Consider the following 25,131-nt stretch of genomic DNA (forward strand, 5'->3'; position numbering starts at 1 on the left):
CTAAACTGTTAATTTTTTTTTTTTTAATGTAATAAATCAGCAAGCTACAACGTGATTTTATACATATTGTTTCATTGCTAAACATTAACAAAGGTTGCTTCTTAAACTAATTTATAATTTCTTCAAAATAACCACTTCAGGCCAGGTTTAACCATACAAACTACATTTAAAACAATTGCCCCACCATGTGGATATTAAATGAAATGCAGGTGGACATGCGAACAGATGGATTTCTGTATTTTAGAGGAAGACTTGGACATTTTTTATTTTAGTTTATCCTACATACATTATTGTTGTTGTTTTGTATTTTATTATTATCATCTCTTTTTCTATTATGTTTATTACTTGCACGGTCCGGCCAAATTGTGCGAATTGTATACTGTGGCCGTTTCAAAATCGGGAGGCTGCAGCCTTTGGAGGTCGCATATGCAGGCTGCATACGTCATCAAACCTAGTTTATTTAAGTTAAATGAGCATTACATTTGCAAGTCTTAAGGATATTACAACAATCTACGATTAACTAAAATTTATAGTCAACTGTATAATTGTTAATATTCTGAAATAAGACAGTCTTGATGACGTATGCAGCCTACAAATGCGTCCTCCGGATGCTGCAGGCTTCTGATTGAGAAACGGCCTCAGTATGATTGTGGATGTGACAAACAAACAAATTGAGCTGACTAAAAAAAATATATATTTCAACATATACGATTATTTGTGATGCTGTGATTTAATGGGATTTAAAAATAAGATATATTTATATAAATTAATTTAGCGACTTACAAATGAAGTAATCAACAATTAGTGTAGTCTACAACGCTACGTTTACATGTATGACCAGAGTTAAAAATAATTATTTATATAATAAATATTTACTTATATAATCGTGTGTACGCGTGTGTGTAATGATGCATCTTCTAACAAGCCACTATGCATCTGTGCAACACAATGAACAAGCAATGACGCTCAGCGGACAGCTCAGCCAATCAGACTCCTTTATGTAAATAAAAAACGAGATAAAGTTTCCTGATTGGTCCTCTCCTGCCTGGCCATATCACAGCCTCTCTTCTTTGTTGTTGTTATCTGCATTGAAGTCCAGCTGATGGGCTAGGTCGAGGGCGGAGCGTGGGAGCATCGTTCTTTTCAATAGGCAGACATTGTGAGGGGGAGGCGCTACGGTGGAAGGGCTTTGATGGGAGTGGCTGAGGGAAGAAAGAATCGAGTGGGCGGGACGTAGATGCAGGTTCTGTAGTAGAGCATCCTTAACACAGAGGCTCGGCTAACAGCTACGGTTCAAAACTGATGCTGAGTCAGGGAGAGGTTTCAATTAGAGTCACATCCTGCTCGGTTTGGACTCTCCAAAAACTATGGAGGAGCTGGAACATACCTGTCCATTTCCACGAACGGTGAGACGGCTGTATTTTGTTGTTTTAGAGGTCTGTTTGTACGCATAGCGAGGATGCTGGGTTGTTGTTGCTTATCATCTTTCTTTCAAACCCATCCAAAACGATACATTTTTGTCTTTTTGTGATGGTTAGACTAATATCTTTGCCTGTAGAAGTTAAGCTTGATATACAGAGTGTGCTTTTCTGTGTTTGCACAAATGCCAAATACAAATCATGATGATGCTCAGCTCTTTTAATCCCCTGATGTTGTTTTTAAGTGTAAGAGCCAATGCTTTGGCCATCGGATTAGGTTGGTGCAAAGCTGATGTTACATATCTGGATTGCATTTGACTCCAGGTTGCCCTTCTGTTATGTTATGTTATGTTCTTCCTTCTCACCTTGTACAGAATTCTGGGAAAAGTCCCAAGCATCCTCTGAGCACCTGCTTCCGTTGCTATGGGAATGAATCATACATTGCTCCTTTTGAGAGCTCCATGGAGATCCAATGAGTAATCAGACCTCACACCTACATTACACTATCACACGAAATCTTTTATATGAAGTGGTTTGGCTCATTGGAAATGTAAATGTATATGTAGTTGCTTAAAATTGACAAACAGGAAGCCTTTCTGATTGGGCATTTCCTGATGTCCAAAAGATCAATGCAAGGTTAAAATAGAAAATGCATTTGAAAATTAGAGCGCAAACCTCCATATTTGTCTGAAATACTACAAAAAGTGGTGTCCCTGAATTGTGCTCTTTCTTACAAAAGCAGAAATTTCGGTAAGGTTTTAGGCCACCCCATAGCACAGGAACTGCACTCTTTAAAATCGCAAACGACTTGCTTTTAGCAGCTGACCGAGGCTGAATCTCACTCCTAGTGCTACACGATCTTAGTGCTGAGTTCGACACTGGAGACCATGCCATACTTCTAGATCGATTTGTACAGAATTGTAATGGCATTCAGAGACAGGCATTACAGTGGTTTAGATCATACCTGTCAGACCGTTACCATTTCTTCATCTAAATGGGCAATCGTCATGCCCATCCCGAGGCACCCCTCCAGTCCGGATCCAGCCTCCCACAAGGTTGTCAGATGACCCAATAACAGCGGAAGATGGTGTCAGACCAAGAAAGGACTTCATACCACGCCATTCTGAACTCCTATTTGAAGATTTTCTTTGTTGTTTTTTGTGGCTTTGTGTTTTTATTGTGTTTAATGGATGTTGAGTTTATGTTGTATTTTGTGCCTTCGGTAAAGATGCTTTGCAACAGTGTAAACTATGAAAGTGCTATACAAAAAAAAGTTGAATTGAATCTATTTGACTCTTTTTAAAAGCAAGTAGGTTTAAACATATTTTTTTATTGTACTTATCCACATTTATATGGAGACGAGGGTTGATTAATTGTCTGGATAGTTGTCAAAATAGCAATATCTGTTACTATGTGATTTTAAGTCAAGCTAATACCTATTTTCTTTATTAGATGGATTTGTATGCCAGTTTAAACAATTTTGTGAATTCACGTTCACTCACGCTTAAAGGTGCTGTGTGTAAATTTTATGAGGATCTATTGAACTGCAATACATAACTATATTTTCAATGGTGCATAAAGACTTTACATTATGAACTGTATTGTTGTAATTACCTAAAAATGAGCTGTTTTTATCTACGTAAACAGCAGGTCACCTTACATGGAAGTCGCCATTTTGCACGCCATGTTTCTACGGTAGCCCTAAATGGACAAACTGCTCTACAGAGTGCATTTTGTCACTACGTTGTCTCAGACGATGACATTTTTTCATGTGGCAGTTACCGTAGCTCCTCTACGCGTTTGGTTGCAATCCGCATTCTTACCGCCAGGTGCCACTAAAATCTACACACTGCACATTTAAGGCATCATTATTTATTTATTTATTCATTTAGCTGACGCTTTTATCCAAAAAGACTTAAAATTACTATATATGTCAGAGGTCGCACGCCTCTGGAGCCACTAGGGGTAAAGCTTCTTGCTCAGGGACACAATGGTGTGTCACTGTGGATTCAAACCATGTCTCTCACACCAATGGCGTGCGCCATCCCACCCCCAGCAAAATAATTGTCATTGTTTTATTTATTTAAAGGGCCAGTGACAAAAATGGTTTGGCAAGATGAGAAATTCAAAAATCTTTTTAAAAAACTTGTTTTAAAAGGATGTATCAGGTTTATTTCAATGCACATAGTGTATTTATGTTGATTTTAAGCAATAAAAAATTACATTTGCACCATTTTTATGAAAGTTAGGACTTAATGGACCTGAAAATGTCAAATGGTGTAACCGCCTATTGCGCCAAAGAATGAGAAATATTAAATATTTTATCCAACTTGGCATGTAAAGCATAATAATAAAAAAATAAAAATTTTAAAATATCATTATATTAGTTATTGCTAAATGTACATTTTAATGCGTTTTTAATAATATTTGTCCTGACATATACTGAAACAGCTTTGTTTTCTAAATAATCTTTGACAAATGATGTAAAAATGTATGTAAAAAAAAAATAATACTACACTAAACTAGATGATTATATTTGATTCCACATTTTTAAGAATATATTTATATGTGTCGGAGGACGGTCCACTACACCATCGGCTCCAACAATATATTTATATTTTCATAAAAAAAAAAATACTAGGTACACCAATTGACACAGACCGGTTACACCACAATTTTTCCCAAAATATTTTGTCAAAATGAAATAAAACCAGAAATTTTAGACTTGGTCCTTAAAAAAAGAGAATGTATGCAAGTAATCTGCAAATTTATTTTTAACCCTTTTACCTTTAATTGAACCGTACGGACACAAAATAATTAAAGTCACATCATTGCCCTTAAAATGATCTGTTTTTAAGTGTTGTAATTGTTTGATAGACTTCATTTTTATCATCTGTCAGCTAAAACTTATAGTATTTGTATTTTTGTTTGATACCTTTTACATTTCCTTATTCAAAAATTGTTTTTCATATGTATATATTTCAAGCCATTAAATAGCATATAATTACATTTATGCCAAAACACCCACATTTTGTTTTTCACATGTGATCAAATGTGTACACGTGTTCATGTAAAATGTTTTCACATGAATCCATTGATTCTTAATCCAAACATGGTGACATTTCCCAATTTGTGAAGGATACACTCACACATGGAAATCATGTAACCTTATTGTACGATATTCCATTTTCTATACAGACAAGTTGTGGCATCTTACTTTAGATAGTGTTTTAATATTTTATTTATATGTATGTCTGTGATGCTTTGGATGCACAATCTGTCTGACATCAGAGAAGCTTCTTGTGGACAAATCAATATCTAGCGTAAAGAGGCTGTTATGCAGACTGGAAATCAATACATCAGCTAATATCCTCTATTAGTACAAATAGGGAAGCATTTTTTCGAAAGGTAATAAGGACGTCATGGCCACACAATGTTGGCCTGTTTAACTTAAATAGTGTTTTATTTGGATTGGATTAGTTATTTATTTCTTGATTTATTTAAATCAATTTTTTATCTTCTCTCCAGCCTCTTACAGAACCAGCCATATTTACCACAGAGACGAGTTGTGAGTGTCAGGCCCCACACGAGAAGCTTACAGTAGATCAAGCTCGGCTCGGGACACCCGGTCAGTTCATCTCTGTTTTAGTTCCCACAAAAATCACATAAGGTATCCATGAACAAATAAGACGAGGATTCGTGGTTGTCTAGAGTAACAAAATAAAGTATTGCATGAGCTGTTTGTGTGTGTTTAATAGAATCTCATGAGGCGTTTTAGATAATTATACTAACCTTTGAGATTGGACACTGCGAGATTCAGGGATTCCCTGTATTTCTGTGACCCAGTTTCTCAGTATAAAGTGTTTCAATGCTATGCTGTAAAAATGTATTGAGTGCTGCCCTCTTCGGGTTGAACAGTGACTACTGGAGGTGAATTTTCCTGGATGTTGCGGTACCGCGTTACGTAAGCAGTACGACCCTACGTAAGCAGGTTCAAGCTTATCGCCCTTGTTACGATCTTACCACACCCTTGGTACGAGCTCAGTTTGTCCCCTCTATCTCGGTTGGGCTCTGCACACTTTTCTTGCATTTTTCAAATATTGCCAGTGGGTGGAGTCAGGCTCTGACCAGGGGTGTAGTTACTCTTTAAAGACAAATTTGTACTTTTTGAAAAGGTAACGCCCTAGTGACAGCATTTGAACATGTTCTTATCTTACATGGTGGCAATTTCATATGAATTTGTACAATAAAAAAACAAACGGTGCTATATAGAACCAAAACTGTTGATTTGAATCGTAACCATAGAAGAACCGTTTTTAGTGCCATATAGCACCGGTGAAGCACCTGTGTAGAAACATATAGGGGCCATATAGCATCACTATAGCACCACATTTGGTTCTACATAGCACCACATGGTTCCACACAGGTGCTTCACCGGTGCCACATGGCACCAAAAACGGCTCCTCCATGATTACGAGCAAAGAACCACTTTTGGTGCTATATAGCACCGTTTGTTTTTAGAGTGTAGGAATTGTACACAAATGCACAATTGTTTGAAAAAAGCATGAATAAACCCCACCTCTAACCCCAACCTCAAAGGGGCGAAATGAGATTGTACAAATTCATCAAAATTACTCACCTACCCCATGTAAGGTACAGAAATTGTGTTGTAATATACATCTAGATGTCCAATTTACTTGGTACTAACTGTTTTAACCAGTAAGCTCACTGTATTAACCCAGGGTTTCCAAAACTGGGGTTCGTGAACCCCTAGTGGTTTGCAAGGGAATTGCAGGGGGTTCATGAGTTCATGGAAAAACATGAAATTAATTACTTAGGCCTACAATTAAATCATAAGATTCAAATAAATTATTTTAAAATAAATAAAGTATATTTTTACTAACAAAATATATATTTTATTTGCTTAATCTGCATGTTATGTGACCATTACACAACACTAAAATTACCAGATAAAAGTAATAAAAACAATAACTACACTGTAAAAATGTTCAGCATTTCACATTTATTTTTCTGTAACTTTAAAGGGCACCTATTTAATTGCTAAAAAAACAATGTTATGTTGTGTATTTACAATGTGTGTTTGCGTGGTTTATGGTTAAAAACACATTATTTTCCACTTACCGTACATTTTTGTAGCTCCAGATTTCCCTCTTTTCCTCAAATGCTCTGATTCTAACTCATCGATTTGAAAAGCGTTGTGTCCCTGATTGGCCAGCTAATCTGTACGCTGTGATTGGTCTGAATACCTCATCAGCAGGAAATGTGACGCTCCTTACCACGTTTGAAAGATTCGCTTACGAGTTATTTTACAGGCTGTGAGTTCAAAGCGGGAGGAATTATGATAATGTCGGTCTTGTCTACGTCACCAATCTCAGGAAGTAAACTATTGCCTACAATCCGTGTGTTTGTTGTAGTCCAAGAAAAGAGATTTATGGAGAAGATAACTCGCGTCATCGTATACCTCTGGGTTTGTACCTTTTGCATATCATTAGTATGTACTAATACACACTTACACACCAAAGGAAATGTAAAATCGTGAATTGGATAATTGGTGCTCTTTAACTTAACAAATTAAACAATCTTACAGTGTATTTAAAATACTACTGATAAAAACGCAAATATATAAACTTAAATAAAATAAAGTAAAATATGCAAATCTGCCATTAAAATTTTTAAATATTTACTTAAAATCTCTGTAAATAATTTAGAGGTTTGGCTGATGAAAGTTTGAAAAATTTGAAAACCCCTGTGTTAGCCAAATACCCTTTAAACATAATAAGGCTTTAATCTGGGTAGACTGATAACAATCCTTTAGTCATAGAAAGTTGCATGAAGTCAGCCAATCAGTTAAGCGCTTATCAAATCAAAAAGCGTGTTCTGCTTTTGTGTGAAATATAGATCAAACGGTCAGCAAATGGACTCTAAGTAGTTCACGGTGGGGGTCAGCCAAGTATCAGGTTATATTATTATATCATGGAACTCTTATTAGATCTGTCAAAGGTTTCTAAAAGTGTGTATATTTCATTCGCAGTGGACAGGCCGGTGCGAGTCTATGCAGATGGGATCTTTGATCTTTTCCATTCTGGTCACGCCCGTGCTTTGATGCAAGCTAAGAATCTGTTTCCTAATACCTATCTTATAGTTGGAGGTATATTCCACTATTCCATATCCACTTACAAAGACTTTCCTAAATTACACATGTATTTTTCTTGAATGTACGATCATAATCTAACTATAAATGTTTGTGTCAAGTATGCAGTGATGAGCTCACTCACAAGTACAAGGGCTTCACGGTAATGACCGAAGAGGAGCGATACGAAGCTTTGAGACACTGCCGCTACGTCGATGAGGTTTTGCCTGACGCACCCTGGACTCTGACCCAAGAATTTTTAGAAAAACATAAGGTCAGCTCTTTAGTCTGTATATATACTGTGTGTATTTATATAGTGTATAATGTTTTTGTGTTCCTGTAGCTCAGTGGTAGAACATTGTGTTAGCAGCGCAAAGGATAATGGGTTTTATCACATAATAATAAAATGTATACGTTATAATTAACTATAAGTCGGTTTGGATAAAAGCGTCCGCAAAATGCACAAATATAGATGTAATTTAAAGGAAAACACCATTGTTTTTCAATATTTTATGTTCTTACCTCAACTTAGATTAATTAATACAAACCTACTTTTTTTCAATGCGTGCACTTTTAATCTTTGTACAGCACTTCATGAATGTGTTAGCATTTAGCCTAGCCCCATTCATTCCTATGGCTCCAGACAAAAGTTTTATTTTGTGCCACCATACTTAATCGTGTAACAGTCTTTAAATAGGGAAAACATGGAAGTGTTTGGTGGCTTCTAAATTCATCCCTGTTTGGATCCTAAGGAATGAATGGGGCTAGGCTAAGTGCTAAAACATTCACGACGCGCTGTACAAAGATTAAGTTCACGCATTAAAAAAGATAGGTATGTATTAATTCATCTAAGTTGAGGTAAGAACATAGTAAAATATTGAAAAACGGTGGTGTTTTCCTTTAAGAATCGTGCATGCATTGTGCATTACCCATAATTCCCCTGTTTTTTTTCTTCAGATTGACTTTGTAGCCCACGATGATATCCCATACTCCTCCGCTGGATCCGAGGATGTCTACAAGCATATTAAGCAGGCAGGTAAAGAACATAGGGCTTCGCTTCAGTGCATGTGTATCTTTGCGTTTCAGTCGAGTCTAACATGTGTGAGTGTCTCAGGTATGTTTGTGCCCACTAAAAGGACAGAAGGGATCTCGACGTCTGACCTGATAACCCGGATAGTGAGAGACTATGATGTATACGCTAGGCGTAACTTGCAGAGGGGCTACACAGCTAAGGAACTGAATGTCAGTTATATCAACGTAAGTCAACAGATTATAAACGTATTTCAATTTGTGGAGACTTCTTTGCTGATCTCGAAAATGATTTTGGACAGGAGAAGAAGTATCGTCTGCAGAATCAGGTGGACAAGATGAAGGAAAAGGTGCGGACTGTAGAGGAAAAATCCAAGCACTTTGTTTATAGAGTGGAGGAGAAGAGCCACGATCTAATCCAGAAGTGGGAGGAGAAATCACGGGAGTTTATTGGGAACTTTTTGGAGCTCTTTGGCCCAGATGGAACATGGGTAAGCCCACACTTTCAGAAAACAGCTATAAAAGCTGTCACTGGAATGGTAGCCTTAAAACAGCTCCTAGTATGTACAGATATGTATACATTTGGTACCAATATGAGATACTAATATGCACTCTTAGGTACAAATGTGTACTTTTTAAATGGGTGCCATCCCAGTGACGCTTTCGAACCTTTTTTATACCTCTTGTGTAAGAGAAATTATTGAAAGTTTAAAGAGATCTTATTTTTGCAAACCAATCAGAGGCCCCATTGACTTCTATAGGTTTATTTTTTCCAACTATGGAAGTCAATGGGGCCTCTGATCGGTTTGGTTACAGACATTTCTCAAAGTATCTTCTTTCGTGTTCATCAGAACAAAGAAATGAATATAGGTTTGTAACAACATGAGAGTGAGTAAATGATGACAGAATTTACATTTTTGGTTCATCTCTAAAACAAAACCTTTATTTTGGCAAATGGGTCAATGAAGTTATGTGAATTATTTTGTGTTCGTATGGTTCAATTAAATGTAAAAGGGTTAATATTTTCAAAATAAATTTGCAGATTACTTGCATACATTATCTTTATTGAAGACCAAGACAAATATTTCTGGTTTTACTTCTTTTTGAAAGAGTATTTGGGAATAATTGTAAAAATGTCAATGTGGTGTATCCGGTTTGTGTCAATTGGTGTAACTAGTATTTTTTTAATGAAAATATATATTCCTAAAAAAATGTGGAATTAAATATAATCTAGTTTAGTGTAATATAATTTTTTTACATAAATTACTTATCAAAGATTATTTGTCAAATATTATTTAGAAAACTGAACTGTTTTCAGCATATGTCATACCAAATATTACAAAAACGCATTTAAATTTACATTTAGAAATAACTAAAAAAATTATATTTTAAAATTATTATTTTTTTTATGATTAGGCTTACATGCCATCAAGGTTGATAAAATATTTAATATTTCTTATTTTACATTATCAGGTCCATTCAGTCTTAAAGGATTAGTCAATTTTCTTAAAAAAAAATCCAGATAATTTACTCACCACCATGTCATCCAAAATGTTGATGTCTTTCTTTGTTCAGTAAAGAAGAAATTATGTTTTTTTGAGGAAAACATTCCAGAATTTTTCTCATTTTAATGGACTTTAATGGACCCCAACACTTAACAGTTTTAATGCAATTTTAAATTGCAGTTTTAAAGGACTCTAAACGATCTCAAACAAGGCATAAGGGTCGATTGTCATTTTTGACAATAAAAAATATGCACTTTTAAACCACAACTTCTCGTCTATCTCCTGTCATGTGATGCGCCAGCGCGACATCACGCAATGTGTCATCACGTCAAGAGGTAATGGAGGACGAATGCAAATATACGCCCCAGTGTTAACAAGTGTGGAGAAAGAGGACCGTTCCGACGTTGTTTTGTTGTTTAAAATGGTCCGCAAATGTGCGTTTCATATATGTTACACATGACCTTTTCACGTCATTACGCAATTACGTGAGGTCGCACTGGCACGTCACATGACTGGACATAGACGAGAAGTTGTGTTTTAAAAGTGCATATTTTTATTTTTCTTGTCTAAAATGACAATCGTTTCGCTAGATAAAACCCTTATCCCTTGTTTGGGATCGTTTAGAGTCCTTTGAAACTGCAATTTTAAATTGCATTAAAACTGTTTAAAAGTGTTGGGGTCCATTAAAATGAGAAATATCCTAGAATGTTTGCCTCAAAAAACATAATTTCTTCGCGACTGAACAAAGAAAGACATCAACATTTTGGATGACATGGTGGTGAGTAAATTATCTGGATTTTTTTTTAAAGAAAATTGACTAATCCTTTAACTTTCATAAAAATTGTGCAAATATAATTTTTAATCACATAAATAGTATACACTATGGGGTGGTTTCCCGGACAGGGATTATCTTAAGCCAAGACTAGGCCTTAGTTTAATTGGGTAATATAACTAGTTTTAACAAACATGTCTTACTAAAACATTACTTGTGTGAATTTTAAAGCAATCAAAGGACACTGATGTATTTTAAGATATGTCAGTGCAAGTTGTTTTCAGTTTGGACAGATCTTACATGTATTTTAATCTAGGATTAGTCTTATCCATGTCTGGGAAACCGCCCCATGTGCATTAAAATAAACCTGATGTGTGCTTTTAAAACAAGTTTTTTAAAAAGATTTTTGGACTTCTCATTTTGCCAAACCGTTTTGTCACTGACCCAAACAATACACCTATTTCTCCATATAATGAATGCATTTCTCTCCAGAAGCAGATGTTTCAGGAACGTAGTGGAAGAATGATCCAGGCTTTCTCCCCGCACTGCTCGCCCAGCAGCAGCCCTCCGAGAGAATATTCTCCATCGCGTTCCCCGTCGCCCCCCTCCCGCTGGGCCATGACCAGAACATCACCGCCCTCCTCCCCGAAAGGCGCATCCGCTTCTATTAGCAGCATGAGCGAAGGTGACGAGGATGAAAAGTGACCATTAAACGTTTATGTACTTTGTAGATTGCACTTTACCCACACACACATACACACACACACACACAGTCAGTAAAGAGAGGTCCACACAACTACTTACATGAAAACTTGTGTTCACATACACAGCACAGGGTTGTCTTGTTTGGTTATGCTGGTATTACAGCAAATATTTAATAATAAGCCATTGCAGCTCCTATTTGATGGACAGAGGAAGGTATTACCCAAGGATGATACTCAAGGTATTACCTAAGAAGAAAGCGATTTTTTTTCGCTTACAAGATTAACAATGACATCATTTACATCAGCACAGCTAATCCAGCACATTAGGGGTGATTTCTCAGACAGGGTTTAACGTACATAAAGCCAGGACTAGCCCTTAGTTATATTAAGACATTTAAGTAGTTTTTACAAAAAAAAAATAATGCCGCTGATTTATTTTAAGATACGTCAGTGCAAGCCGTTTCCTGTTAAGGCAGCTGAAAGACTACACTTAAGCCCTGTCTGGGTAACCATCCCTTAGTGTCTGGTTAAACTGGATTATGGGTGATTAATGAAGTATGTTAAGTAGTCAGTAGTGGATTAAAAGGATAATACACCCAAAAATTAAAATCCTGTCATCATTTACTGACCCTCGTGTTGTGCCAAACCTGTTGAATACAAAATAAGATATTTTGATGAACGATAATAAACACACAGTTGACCGTCAACTTTGTGAAGACCGTCATTTATTAAAATATCTTTTTTTGTACTCGTGCAGGTTGAGAGCAACACAAACGGTGAGTAAATGATGACAGGATTTTCATAGAGGACAATGACTGTATGAAGGATTCTGTCATCTATTGCTCAGGTCTGGATCATTGGAAATGCTGTACTGTTACATACATACTGTACAGTGTACACTCATTTCTGTTCAGTGTTTTCAAACAATGTCTCATCCACCTCATGATAAATATGTATCAATGCAGCGCTTTTTGTGCATGAATGTGTTTAATTTTCATTAACCCTTTTGTGTCCTGTGTGCCCTAACCTAAATAGAGCTACAGTAAATCATTATCATGATCAATTACTAGTCTGATATTGTCATAAGTCAGCAGAAAGATACATCACACATCTTATCACATTAAGACGACGAGGTCTAGTAACTTTTAGATTAAAGCTAAAGGATTCACATTTAGTGTTGAGCTCATTCTACCCTACATTATTAATAATCTTCTTTATTGTCTAGTTATATGTATGCGACAGTCACATCCATTTATGTGCTATTCACTCTGTATAGTCTTTTTTGTTTATATATTTTGTGTTTTAATTCTTATGTAAATAATAATAATAATAAATAATTGAGAAACTTGAGATTGACTGTTTATTAGTACTTCAGATGGAATGTGTCAGTAGATCAATGTTCTCATTGTAATGATTTATATCAGTTGCAAAATATCAGCTAAACACACAAAATCAGCTAACACGTAGTTTTAAGCTTATCCAGTTTAAAATGTTTCAAACATCAAGGAGTGGTGTTTTACTTGCAAAGTAAACAATTTTCATCACATAAAACACATAAATCGTTGTTCGTTTTGCACATACAATGTTCGCAAGACACAATGAAAATATCAGCTCATTACAATAGGATCAACATTTCTTTGTAGGTAAACAGGTCGTATTCTTACATTTAAAGGGATAGTTCACCCAAAAATTTAAATGATACAAACCTGTATAAATTTTACACAAAGGAAGATATTTGTAATTAAACAGGAAATAGGAGCACTATTGACTTACATAGTAGGAAAGAAAAATACTATGGCAGTCAATGGTGCTCAAAATATCAGCAGAACACAAAAAGGCATACAGGTTTGTAACAACTTGAGGGCGAGTAAAAATGGCAAAATTTTGGGGTGAACTATCCCTTTAACTTCATCTCTTCTCAGCATTCGGAATTCAAGGCATCAAAGTGCTTTCTTCATTGATTTAATAAAACACACAAACTAGCAAACTACTTCAAATATTTTAAAATAAATACTGAAAATTATACTTCAAAAACATAAGTAGTGGAACACTAACCAAACATTTTAAATGAACATTGCAGATTTACAGCAGGTATATAGACAGTCTATATAAAACAATAACATGCCTGCAAAGTTGGAGTTGGTGAATCTCTGGAAAAAAATTCAAATAATATAAACTATATATTTTTGTATTAAAAAAATGAAGCCTATTTAACAACACTTAATCTTTTCATTTACTGTGGCATTTTCATAAATTTGCAAATTTTCTCCCCAACTTTCATTCTGTAATGCAAGCATAAAATCTTTTCCTTATGCATTTTCCTTTGAATTTTGTAATAAAATATGACTTGGTTTTCAAGAGATTCACTTAGGAGTATTGCAATAAATACACAAAGTTAAGCAATACTGCACAAATGTTCATCTTATTCAGATTCGAATGCAAAAACTCAAAACAAGACTCTAGAAATGAAGAGTTCAGATGCAAAACCAGCTAAGTGCATCTGCATGATTTCTTTTTTATCAGACTATTATTTAACGCTGCCCAAAAAATGGTATTTCTGAATTCTCACCTGCTTTCAGATGGAGCGGCATTTACTACACAGAGACGAATTTCACAAAGAAGAGCGTAAAATCCCATTCAAAATCGTGGGAAATCGGCTGCAACATTGTATGAGCTTCTCTGTGTAATACGGCTCTGTGTAGTAAATGGCGCTCCATCTGAAAGCAGCTGATGGCGATTTACTACTAATCAACGAACCGGCTTTACTGAGGAGTCACGCATGAGAATCGTAGGCAATATTTTGCCCAGCTCTACCTGAGGGCGGTATTAAGCAGATTTGAGGCAAAAGTATTTGATGTACGTATAGACAATTACAGCAGCAAGGTCATCAACAAACAGCTTTTGTGGACTAAACGCAACTTCCAGTAAACTTCCACATAGAATCAATAACATCAGATTCCTTTTACGGCAGTTTATTTCTGATAACAAGGAAAAATCACATATCCTATCTAACGCATATTAACTATTACACTGAGCTAACATTATTTTGTAAAATTAATGTATACAATGTTAGCTACAGGTCCTTGAACTCTTTCCTGGCTGCCAAACCTCTCCACACAGTTGTGATCCATGCTCATCGTCTCCCTTTGTCTTTAGCAAACAAAAAAATATTTTTTCAACAAATTTGTTTCAGAGATCAGTTTAGCCGCTAGCCAGACTGATAAATAAATACACACTTCAGGTTCAGGCGCGTAACCACAACGTGCGTGCGTCCGATGAAACCGTCTATAGTATGTGTGTCGAAAGCATTCGGTACAATCATAATCTCATTTTTGACTGAGGTGGCCTTTAGTGGCTTTTGCATCTGAACTCTTCAAATATCACTGAAATTCAGTTGTGCGTACAAAAGAACCATTAAGTATAACAGCCAGGGTATTTTATGTCAAGTACTACTTACTTTCAGATCTGTCACACAGTACAGAGCAACTGGTCTGGCCAAAGTTAAGCTTATAATTACAGTTCCTGTAAACCAGGCAAGCTGGTACACTGTAATTCATCCAATCCTTCCTTTCAAGTGTTATTGCCCTAAACACTCACAAACTGTTTCCCTATGTGAAATCATTTTAAGACTGTGGAAAACATTCCTTTAGGACAAACAAGGAAATTTCATTAGAAGGAATGTCGGAAAAGGTGGTGTTAAAACGAATTATGTTAAAAAAGGACCTAAATCGAAAACTAAAGAGTGCATAATCAGTATTACATTAACCAGAACTTATTCTATTGAGGGTTATGTTGTACAGTTATACACAGTGACAGACAAGTCATAGAGAAAACATACTTTTTTTGAGAATGTGGAGTTTGGGGGGACAGGGGGGGCACTGCCCCCCATACCAGAGCAAATTATGATTTTGTCTCCGCTATTAATAAAATAGAAATATGAGAATGGAGTAATTTAAGGCTAAAATAGTTTTAATTAATTTAAACCATATTTTAAAATCATAAAGACGCAACCTCTACACCATGCAGTATCTTGTTTGCTGGCAGGTGCCCCCCAAGCACAAATGCGAAACTTCGCCTATGCTTTTATGACTTAGCATCATGCATGCTTTCTCTAAATGTTATTGTCCATTTAAAATAAGTTAAATATCTTGCGATCATAACCTGGGCCAAAATATTATAAAAGCAGAATCTGCTTTCTTAACACACACAAAAAAAACAAACAATGACTAGCACTTTTATGCTATAATACGCTGTTCTGGTGTGTGCGTTCTTCTTTTACCACCGTTACTTTATTTACATTGCTGGCCTATAAGTTAACATACCACATAAACTGCTACCTGCGTTTAAATATGACTTTATCCCAGAGCGGTCAAGAACAACATCGGCATGTCTCTCCACAAATGCAAAGTTTGGATGACAGCGTAAAATAAGTGTGGCGGGGGTTAATAAATAAATAAATAAATAGTATTTAACTATTTAGATTTTGTTTAAAAGTGCATTCTTCCATGAGTGGAATCATCACTTTTGCAGATCCACTCAATTTTCCTTCCAGAGGATAAATTAAGGCATGCACTGTGATTATTTTAAGAATGTAACTGAATATGAAAATCGCAATGCGATGCGAAAACGAAAAACAAAACAATGCAGTGTCGTCCTAATGCCGTTGATAGGTATCATGAGATTCATCCAGCACCTACTAAATAATACAAAGTCTTTTCTAAATACGTCTCCATTAGGGCCAAGTAAATTGCAGTGGTAGCCATGGAAACAGTGGACAATTCCCGCCTTCCTATTGCCTGCGAATTTCTGAATGGCAGCATAAGTAGTGGTCTTTGTGTTGACCTTCTCAAACTCCAGGCTTTCTTCTCTAGCTGTTTTAGATAACAAAACTGTGTGGCACAAGCATCTGCTACTTACTATGGGCACAAAGTTTCACCCCTCATTCTACACTACCCTGGAAGACACAGTAATGGGAATCTATATCTGAAATTTGCAGCTGTACAAAGAAGGAATAAGCAGACACCTAAATTATCACTTGTTCTGCTCTGGAAATGCTAACAAGTATAGAACACTTAGCATTGATGTGATGTTGCCATGGCAACAGACGCTAGCAGGCTAACACAGAGAATATGATGTAATTGGTGCAGTGGAATGTTTTGCTGGTGTGCGGTGCGAGTGCAATTATCTTTTGGCCTTGTATTTCGAGGCGTCTCTTGGTTCTTTGCTTGGGTTGCTCCAGTCATCGGCTCCTGGGCCTCCTTGGTAATGCCTCCAAGCGGATTTGTTAAAAACGGGCAGACGTTCGAATGATTCACTAGAGAGGGCCTGGTTAGAGAGGATGCAGGAGTGGACATCATTCAAAACTCATTAGTGAACGATGAGACAAAATAAGAGCTTCTCTTACCTTCAGATAGATAACAGCATCTGTCCCAACTCCTTCCATTGAGTACAGCTTCAGGTCCCCTTGAAAGTAGCGAGCATACAGTCGTGATATCGGTAAGCCATGCCCAAGGCCAGCCTAACCAAGCATAAAGATTAGATATGAATGAGACATTCGAGATGTGGGTTAGGGTTAAAGATGATTTGTTCACCTAAAAATATCAATTTTCTCATTAAATAAATCTTACCAACGGCACTCGTTTAGAGTCCAGACTGGGAGTCGGTGCAGTGGAGTATGTGTAGTTGAACAGCCTGTCAATTTTCCGTAAAGCCACACCTCCTCCTCTATCACTGATCTAGGAAAATACAGGAAGATCAAGATCAAGGTGCGTGTTTATTTACAAAGAGCGTTGATTTGCAAAGAAACTGATCTTCACAGAGAGATCTTCTTTTCCCAGGGTCACTTTTGCTTTTATAGGGGGAAGACCCTCCTCGCTGCCCTCGTGGAGCTCAACCGTGGCCCGCATTGCATTCTGAAAACAAGCACATGTGGTTATAGCAACAAATATTGGCCTTGAGAGATATGAGACGTGCAGTGCATAACAGAAAAACATTGAAATGTGAAACTGCGTAATGCTGGTGTTTGGATATATCAAATTTAACGTTTATGTGGAAGTTACACGAAACCTACCTTAAACAATTCAAACAGCATGTGGAAAAGGTGAGAGGGTACATACACAGATTGGATGGGTTTTTTAGGAGCCTTTGCTAAGAGAGTAAAAGGTGTAAAAGAGGTAAATACTTGCATCATTTGTGAGTTAATGATCTAAAAATTAGACTTAGGACATTAAATCATGCCAAAAAATAGTGATGCACCGAAATTAAAATTCTGGATGCACTTGGCCTGAAAACCAAAAATTACCTTTTAAAAAATTATTTGGAAAAATTTTATTTGTATAATTGTATTAATTTTAGACTTTTTAATTCCATTAATTATATGAATCTGATTTGGAAAAGCTATTAAATAATAATAGTAATTTTAAAGTAACAAATTGGACCCAAATAAAACAATACCATATATTCTTCATTTACTATGCAACAATCAAATTTAATAGATTTTTTATCTAAATGATGTAGAAAACAGTTTATGAGGGGTGACCTTGAATAATCAAAAATTCGATGCTTCGATATGAGAAGCCTAATTCGACTACCAATCACACAGTCCAATCTTTGCGTGTTATGAAATGAGTTTCAGTCCATTTTGGCTTTATAAGGGTGCATTCATATATAACCGCTTTTTCCCAATATATATTAATATCTCAAAATGCAAATAATTTCTGAAAAAGTAGCTTTCAATAAATATTTTTAAAGTGCGTTAATAAATCCAACAACCCCTGTGACGGGGCTACACATCCAAATGGTAAGCGGTTTCCAGGTTAATAAACCATTGCGAAGCAGTTGTCTCTTTGTTTCTGCCATTAAAAAAACAAAGCTAGCAATTCTGGCTATACTTTCATTATTTTAATAATTTATTTATTTAAATTTTATTTATAGATCACTCGGGGTTATCTGATTTAACTATTTTGTGGCTTGTGTTTTGTTATCCTGCACTTCAGGCATTTTGCTAAAATTTGTAATTAAAACTTGACTCTTCTGTAGTTACATCGTGTACTAAGACTGACAGAAAATTAAAAGTTGCGATGTTCTAGGCCGATATGGCTAGGAACTATACTCTTATTCTGGAGTAATAATAATCAAGGACGTTGCTGCCGTAACATGGCTGCGGGAAGCGCAATGATATTATGCAGTGCCTGAAAATAGTCCCCTGCTATTGAAAGTTACTATGGGGACTATTTTCGGCTGCTGCGTAATATCATTGCACATGTTTTTTTTGTCTTTGTGTGATGTTATTTACTCATGGCTTTAAAATGGTATTTATTTAAAAGGAATTATTTAAAGAATGTTTATACTGCCTTTCATTTTAACTTAAAAAAAAAAGATAAAATGCATTGTCAGTTTTGTCTTCATTCATCACTTGAAAGGCATTTTTGGTCACTTTATCAGAAAGTTGTTTCTGTGTGCTGCTTGTGAAAGAAAATGAAAGTCAACCATTTGTTGACTACCTGGTCTAGTCCCCCTCCCAACCCATGCACATACACAGAGATGATTCGACTATCAGTCGACTGTAGAAAGATTCGGCAATTCTGATTCGAATATGTAAATCCGTAGTCGGGGACACCCCTACAGTTTATACAGGATTGCAATTTATTTTTGGTTTAGCATGTTTTTTTTACCGAAAATTGCATTATTGGTTTTAGGCTGGCCAAAATTTCAGTGCATCACTAAAAATACATTTTGATGCACTTTATTTTACAGGACATGAACTTATATTGTACTTAACCAATAAAATACTATTAGTACATATAGGTTAGGTTCAGTTCTGGTATCTAGTACAGTACTATAAAATTAAGTACTACCAAAATTTCATAAAAATAAAAACAATACAAATATGTAAGAGGCAAATGTACCATTGAATTCCTCAATCTTGAGATCCGGGGCAGCTATATAATATTGCTCGCACACCATCTTGGCAGTCTCATACGCATCTGAACACAAGATCAAGCTTCAAAATCAGCAAGCACAATATCCCAAAAAAATTAAAGATAGGGAAATGTGACATAATGACTTTGAAGCAATGAAAAACAACAAATTTACCGGTCACAACCTCTGCCACATTGCAATTGGGATCAATACTGCCAATGTGTTTAGGATGGGCTGGATTGATGTCATTGCCAAAGAGGAGAGCTGTCATAAACAGAAAAGCGTTTAAGTGAATGCTTCATAAAAACCTGTGGTCTGGCATGCACCAGTCATGTTTTATGACGTACTGTGCTGGTTGATGAGCATGCGAAAGGAGATTCGGTTTGTGTAGAAGCGGTCCAAAAAGTACTGGATGTTGGAGCTGGCAAATGGGTCGAAGCCAAACTTCTCTTTATACTCGATCACACCTTGGGCCATAGTCGGGACGACATCATTGTGTCTGTTTCTTATGTCAATAAGACTCTCCAGGAAGCTACAAAGACATGAGTTGAAAAGCTACGACTGTTTAATTTTCAACTCATTCAGTTAACACGAAAACACACTGGAGTAGTAAGGAATACATAATAATGGTTAAAAAAAATGTTTGCACTCACTCATTCAGTGCATGTGGGTCTTCTGGCTTCCTGTTTTCAAACTCTAGCAACTCAAAAAAACTTTGCATGTACCTGCAGAAAGATGCCACACATTTATCTGTAGAGTTTTGCATGCACGGTTGCATCTGATGTTCTGGACTTTCGACTGGACTCACCATTTTTGCACCAATTTGACTGATGGTTGACTGAGCAGTTTATCAGGCAGTAGGTTAACCTCTCTCATTGTGTTCGCCAGACGCACTGGCAGCTCCTTTCGCAAAAACATGTAGGACGTCTTCTCGCAGGCATTATCCCTGCCTGCAAAACCAGGATCAAAATGAGTACGAAATAAGTTATATAAGATGGGGAGGGAGGCTTGACTACAAATGAGACAGAGTTGAAAAATGCCTTGTCATCCATACACGAGAACTGATGCAATGGTATGTTAATTAGTCAAAACGAAAAACATGTTTTTGTGTCAAAGGCCTCGATATTTACAATAACGCATTTGCCAGATGCTTTATACAAAACGGCTAACAAGTGTGTGGATGGGTGATTCTCACGAAACCATTGAAACACCACGGCACTAATGATTTTAGCTTTAAAATGTGTAATATAGTAACATTAAAAAGCATCAGAATTAACACAATACTGTGTTCTACCTTGCACAATGTGTGATTTCAACATAAGAATTTATAATTGTAAATTTTATCTCATTTTCTGCTGAAATTCTCATTACCGCAATGTTACGGCTGTGTTTGAACATGCGTTATGTTGTAATTTAATCAAATTAACACAAAAATATTAAGAAAAAAAATAAATGGATGTTTTGATAGACTACTTTAGATGACAGAAAAAATATTTACTGAATATTCATGTATAATAATAATGAAGAAAAATTAGGGAAATGATGTGTCCATGCCTGATGTTCTCATCCTCCGCAACACTTTTTGAGAACAGTTTAAGCACACATACAGAATTTTAATAAAGTTTGATTTTGAGTGACCAAGAACATGGACCAGTTACTTCAAGATGGCTACCAGGTAAGATCATTTTTTTACAGTTAATTTGAAATATTGTCTTGTCAGAATGCTTACACGACATTTTGATTATCATTACCGCAACAGATGCTTATTAAATGTTAATTTAATTAATAGAAGCATAATACTTTGATTTTAAATGCTTGTGCAGAATCTCATAATTATGTTCTTTCAGGTTTGTCATTTCATTTTGAAAATATGTCAGTGTTGATGTTTTCTGACTGCTGCGGTAATGAGATTTTTTAGGACTAATTTTTTAAATTATGTTTAAAAAAGTGTTGAAAGATAAGTAAAAGTTTTTACATTAATGTTCCCATTTACTCCAGACTTTGTTTTTCAATGTCTGGTGGGAAAAAAGTAAATTTAAGCAATTTTTAAATTTTCATGCTTGACATTTTTAAAACCAAGTTTTGGTGAGAATCACCCGGATTGTCTTGGAATCAAACCCATGATCTTGCTATTGCTAGCACTATGCTCAAGCACCAAGATGTACAAGAAGTTTGCAAAAGAAACAATTTACTGAGTATGGTAACTTCTACATAATCCCACTTATGACATTTTAAGTATGGCAAAATGAAAAATAATAGGCAAAGCAAGCAGTTAAGTTAAACTGGGACTAATTTACTGTGTGACAATGTGTCGAAAGATGAGTCGACACTCAGTCATCGTATTACAGTCCCAACTCCCAAGTGTGCTATTATTGTTTGCTCAATGGACCTTATAAAACAATTAAATGTGACTAACTGTTGCTGATAAGTTCACCTTGAAGTTAGAATAAAAGTACGATAAATATACCCTGCACGTGTACAAAACAACTTCTCACGTTTAACTAAGTATTTTGGGGAGTATACATGCTGAATTATTTCATAAATACCCACTATAGAGATAAGTTACATAAAATACTACTATGACTAGTAGCCTTTAAAGGAGCCATGGCATGAAACTCTGACTTTTTCAATGTTTAAGTGCTATACTTGGGTCCACAGTGCTTCTATCAACCTACCTAGAAAATTTGAAAAAGATCAATCCAGTAACTTAGTTTTGGTAAACCATTCTCTACAAGCACATGAGAAAATAGGGCATTGAAATGTTGCTCTCCTTATGATGTCATAAGGAACTCTTATTATAATAATACCGCCCCTTAATCTGCACTATCCAACCACAGCACTGCCATTTAGTGCAGAGAAAAGCACAATTGAGTTTTAATTGCAACAAACCACCATCATTGTGATCAGTGTTTGAATTTCATCCGCTCATTTGCATTTTAAAGGACACACCCAAAACGCTACATTTTTGCACACAACTACAACGTGGCAATTTTAACACGCTATAATACATTTTTATATGATATTTTGAGCTAAAACTTCACTTATGTGCTCTGCGGACGCCAAAGATTTATTTGACATTATTAAAAAGTCTTGTGACATGGCCCCTTTAAAGATCCACTGTGTAGATTTGCAGTGGCATCTAGAGGTAAGACTGGGAATTGCAACCAAAGACTCAGTCCACAGCTCAACCCTCCCGTTCAAAACGCATAGAGAAGCTACGGTAGCCACCACAGGACAAACATGTCATCGCCTAAGTCACGTCGCTATGTTTCTACAATAGCAAATTTGTCCTATAGAGGTTGTTTTGTCACTACGTTGTCTTAGACTCTAAGACAATGTAGTGACAAAACGACCTCTATAGGACAATTTGCTATTGTAGAAACATGGCGACGCGAAATGATAACTTCCATGTAAGGGGACCCACAGTGTATGTAGATAAAAACGGCTCATTCTCTAAGGTTATAAAAACAATAGTTGATTTTGTAGGGTCTTCATGCCCCACTGATAATATAAGTATGTATATTATATTGCATTTCTGTCAAGACATTCTTCTAAAAGTTACACAATGCACCTTTAAATGTTTTATGGCACACTTATTTATAAATATATCCTTAAGGGTAACATATACTATCCCCTTAAAAGCATCAGACTTTAATTAGATAAGTGACAACTACTTAAGGTGGCTACTCGCTATGCAAATGAGCATAATAAGCATTGGCCTAAGCAAAAACTGACCAACAAGTTATGGATCTTTATAGGAAGAAAATGAACATTTTGTTTACCATTTCAAAGCATTTGTCGAATTTCAAATCAGGACAGTGTGTAACACTAAACTCACGAAAAACGTACAAAACAACACAATTTTGATTAAATGTATTATAACAGTAACATCAACAAATCATACCGCAGCAACCGTCACAAGTACGCTGTCAGTGACTGTCAACAATCATGCGACGGATGCTCTCGCACTTACCAAACTCCAGAAACTGTTTGATTGACAGAGGTGACGGTGAAAACCTTGAATAATATTCAATTTTTGGTAAATGGTCCTTTAGGAGATAAGCGTATAGTCTCATTGTGAGTGGAAGAATGTGTAACGACCAAGGCCAGAATATTTATGAAAGAAATCCTTTTAAATTGGGATCATGGCAGTGGGGTCGGTCCAAAGCGTACAGCTGACAGCAATGCCCGCATTCAGCATCCAAATATTATCGATATATCAGGCCACTGCATTAAACCTATTTATTAACGCGCTTTTCAAAACGATCATAGAGAAACATTGCTGCGCTAAACAGCACGTACACAACAGCGACGGAACAACCGACCCTGATTTTAACAGCGAGCGTTGTGATTGGTTACGAGTGAGATGAAAATATAGACGGTGCCCTGCGATTGGTCAATCCGTGTACGTGCATAAACGCCCCTCATATGTTGACAGTTAGGTTGAAAAACAGCATACAAGTTATTTTTGCAATGACATGTTTACTTATGTGTACATATATTATATATAAATCGCATGACGTTTAAAATTTCAGTGAAATCAACGTTATGCAAAAGTCTAAAGACAGAATATATATAAAGGCGGAATTGTTTTGAAAAATTACAATATAGCAAAAAATTTGCTGTAATTTAATGTTTTTTTTGTTTGTTTTTTACAGAAAACGTATAAAATGTAAATGTCCAGAGGTAGGCCTAATTATGTCATTACCATCATAAAATTAATAAAATCTGTGAAGATTGACTTGTTGGACAATAAGTGTTTCTAACTTTTGTTAAACACTGAGCTTAAATAATCCAAAAGTCTGGGGGAAATGAATGGACTGTTTTGTGAGAGAACCGTGTCCCGTTAACTTTCGGGTTGGCCTACAAAAATAAGACATCCCTGCGGCACTCTATTCGTAAGAAATATTTCCCCCTGTATTCTGATATTGAAGAAGTTTGCTCCTTTTGTGGTTTTGAGAACGAAACTGTTGCTCATTTATTGATTTAGGTGTCTATCTTTTCAGCTCTGTAAATATGACCCATAGCTTCACTATCAAAGATGTTATTTTCTACAATGAATATCCCGAAATGTTTTTCCTTGAAAATACTGTTAACTTTTTTATTTTATATGCTAAATTCTTCATCCACAAACAAAAATGGCTTAATTCCCTCTGTATTTTCGACTTTTCGTGCTGAAATAAGATCCATTGTCTCATCTCTAAGACTTTTATAGAACAAAAAATACACTATTTTTGAAATGTTATAATGATTTATTTAAATTTTTTAACTTAAATTATGCATTTTTCTTACTCAGCTACTGAGTTTATACTTTTAGTTTTATGCAAACCAAAAACTGATTTTTATATCTTCTTTTTGTATTGTCTGCAATTTAACTATGTTTTTCCCCTTAAAGGTGCAGTGTGTAACATTTAGGATGATCTCTTGACAGAAATGCAATATAATCTACATAACTATGTTATCAGTTGTGTATAAAGAACTTACATAATGAACCGTTAAAGGATTAGTCCATTTTCTTGAAAGAAAAATCCAGATGGTTTGCTCGCCACCATGTCATCCAGGGTGTTGGTGTCTTTCTTTGTTCAGTCAAGAAGTTTTTTGAGGAAAGCATTGCGGATTTTTTCTAGTTTTG

The 25,131-nt window shown here is 35.8% G+C and overlaps 2 protein-coding genes across 4 annotated transcripts; one reads left to right on the plus strand and one right to left on the minus strand.

The window, feature by feature from the left end:
- The first annotated feature begins 1,203 nt into the window (after positions 1–1,203).
- Positions 1,204–12,929, plus strand: pcyt1ba (phosphate cytidylyltransferase 1B, choline a). 3 transcript variants are annotated; one of them, XM_055181603.2, is made up of 8 exons: positions 1,204–1,406; positions 4,947–5,046; positions 7,471–7,587; positions 7,692–7,843; positions 8,527–8,605; positions 8,684–8,826; positions 8,901–9,089; positions 11,371–12,929. In XM_055181603.2, exons 1-8 carry the CDS (start codon positions 1,368–1,370, stop codon positions 11,578–11,580), a joined length of 1,029 nt encoding a protein of 342 aa, XP_055037578.1. In that variant the 5' UTR covers positions 1,204–1,367; the 3' UTR covers positions 11,581–12,929. The 3 variants fall into 3 exon arrangements, with proteins under 3 accessions (XP_055037578.1, XP_055037577.1, XP_055037579.1); XM_055181602.2 differs by having other exon boundaries at positions 1,206–1,406; positions 11,368–12,929; XM_055181604.2 differs by having other exon boundaries at positions 1,206–1,406; positions 8,711–8,826; positions 11,368–12,929.
- Positions 12,926–23,846, minus strand: pdk3a (pyruvate dehydrogenase kinase, isozyme 3a). The gene is made up of 11 exons (XM_073864173.1): positions 23,473–23,846; positions 20,308–20,449; positions 20,153–20,224; positions 19,847–20,031; positions 19,674–19,763; positions 19,487–19,564; positions 17,650–17,726; positions 17,384–17,491; positions 17,207–17,308; positions 16,984–17,097; positions 12,926–16,904 (listed from the first exon to the last, which is right to left on the minus strand). Exons 1-11 carry the CDS (start codon positions 23,573–23,575, stop codon positions 16,761–16,763), a joined length of 1,215 nt encoding a protein of 404 aa, XP_073720274.1. The 5' UTR covers positions 23,576–23,846; the 3' UTR covers positions 12,926–16,760.
- Between the last annotated feature and the right edge of the window lie 1,285 nt (positions 23,847–25,131).

This window comes from Misgurnus anguillicaudatus, chromosome 25, assembly GCF_027580225.2.
Source record: "Misgurnus anguillicaudatus chromosome 25, ASM2758022v2, whole genome shotgun sequence".
NCBI lineage: Eukaryota > Metazoa > Chordata > Actinopteri > Cypriniformes > Cobitidae > Misgurnus > Misgurnus anguillicaudatus.

Coding starts and splice junctions, on each gene's coding strand:
- pdk3a (XM_073864173.1), bottom strand. CDS start 23,575: ATGAGACTATACGCTTATCTCCTAAAGGACCATTTACCAAAAATTGAA. Junction 19,565..19,673: donor TGTGGCAGAGGTTGTGACCG/GTAAATTTGTTG, acceptor TCTTGTGTTCAG/ATGCGTATGAGACTGCCAAG. Junction 17,309..17,383: donor ATCTCTCTGTGAAGATCAGT/TTCTTTGCAAAT, acceptor TCCTAGATCAGT/GATAGAGGAGGAGGTGTGGC.
- pcyt1ba (XM_055181602.2), top strand. CDS start 1,368: ATGGAGGAGCTGGAACATACCTGTCCATTTCCACGAACG. Junction 5,047..7,470: donor AGCTCGGCTCGGGACACCCG/GTCAGTTCATCT, acceptor TTTCATTCGCAG/TGGACAGGCCGGTGCGAGTC. Junction 8,827..8,900: donor TGAATGTCAGTTATATCAAC/GTAAGTCAACAG, acceptor GATTTTGGACAG/GAGAAGAAGTATCGTCTGCA.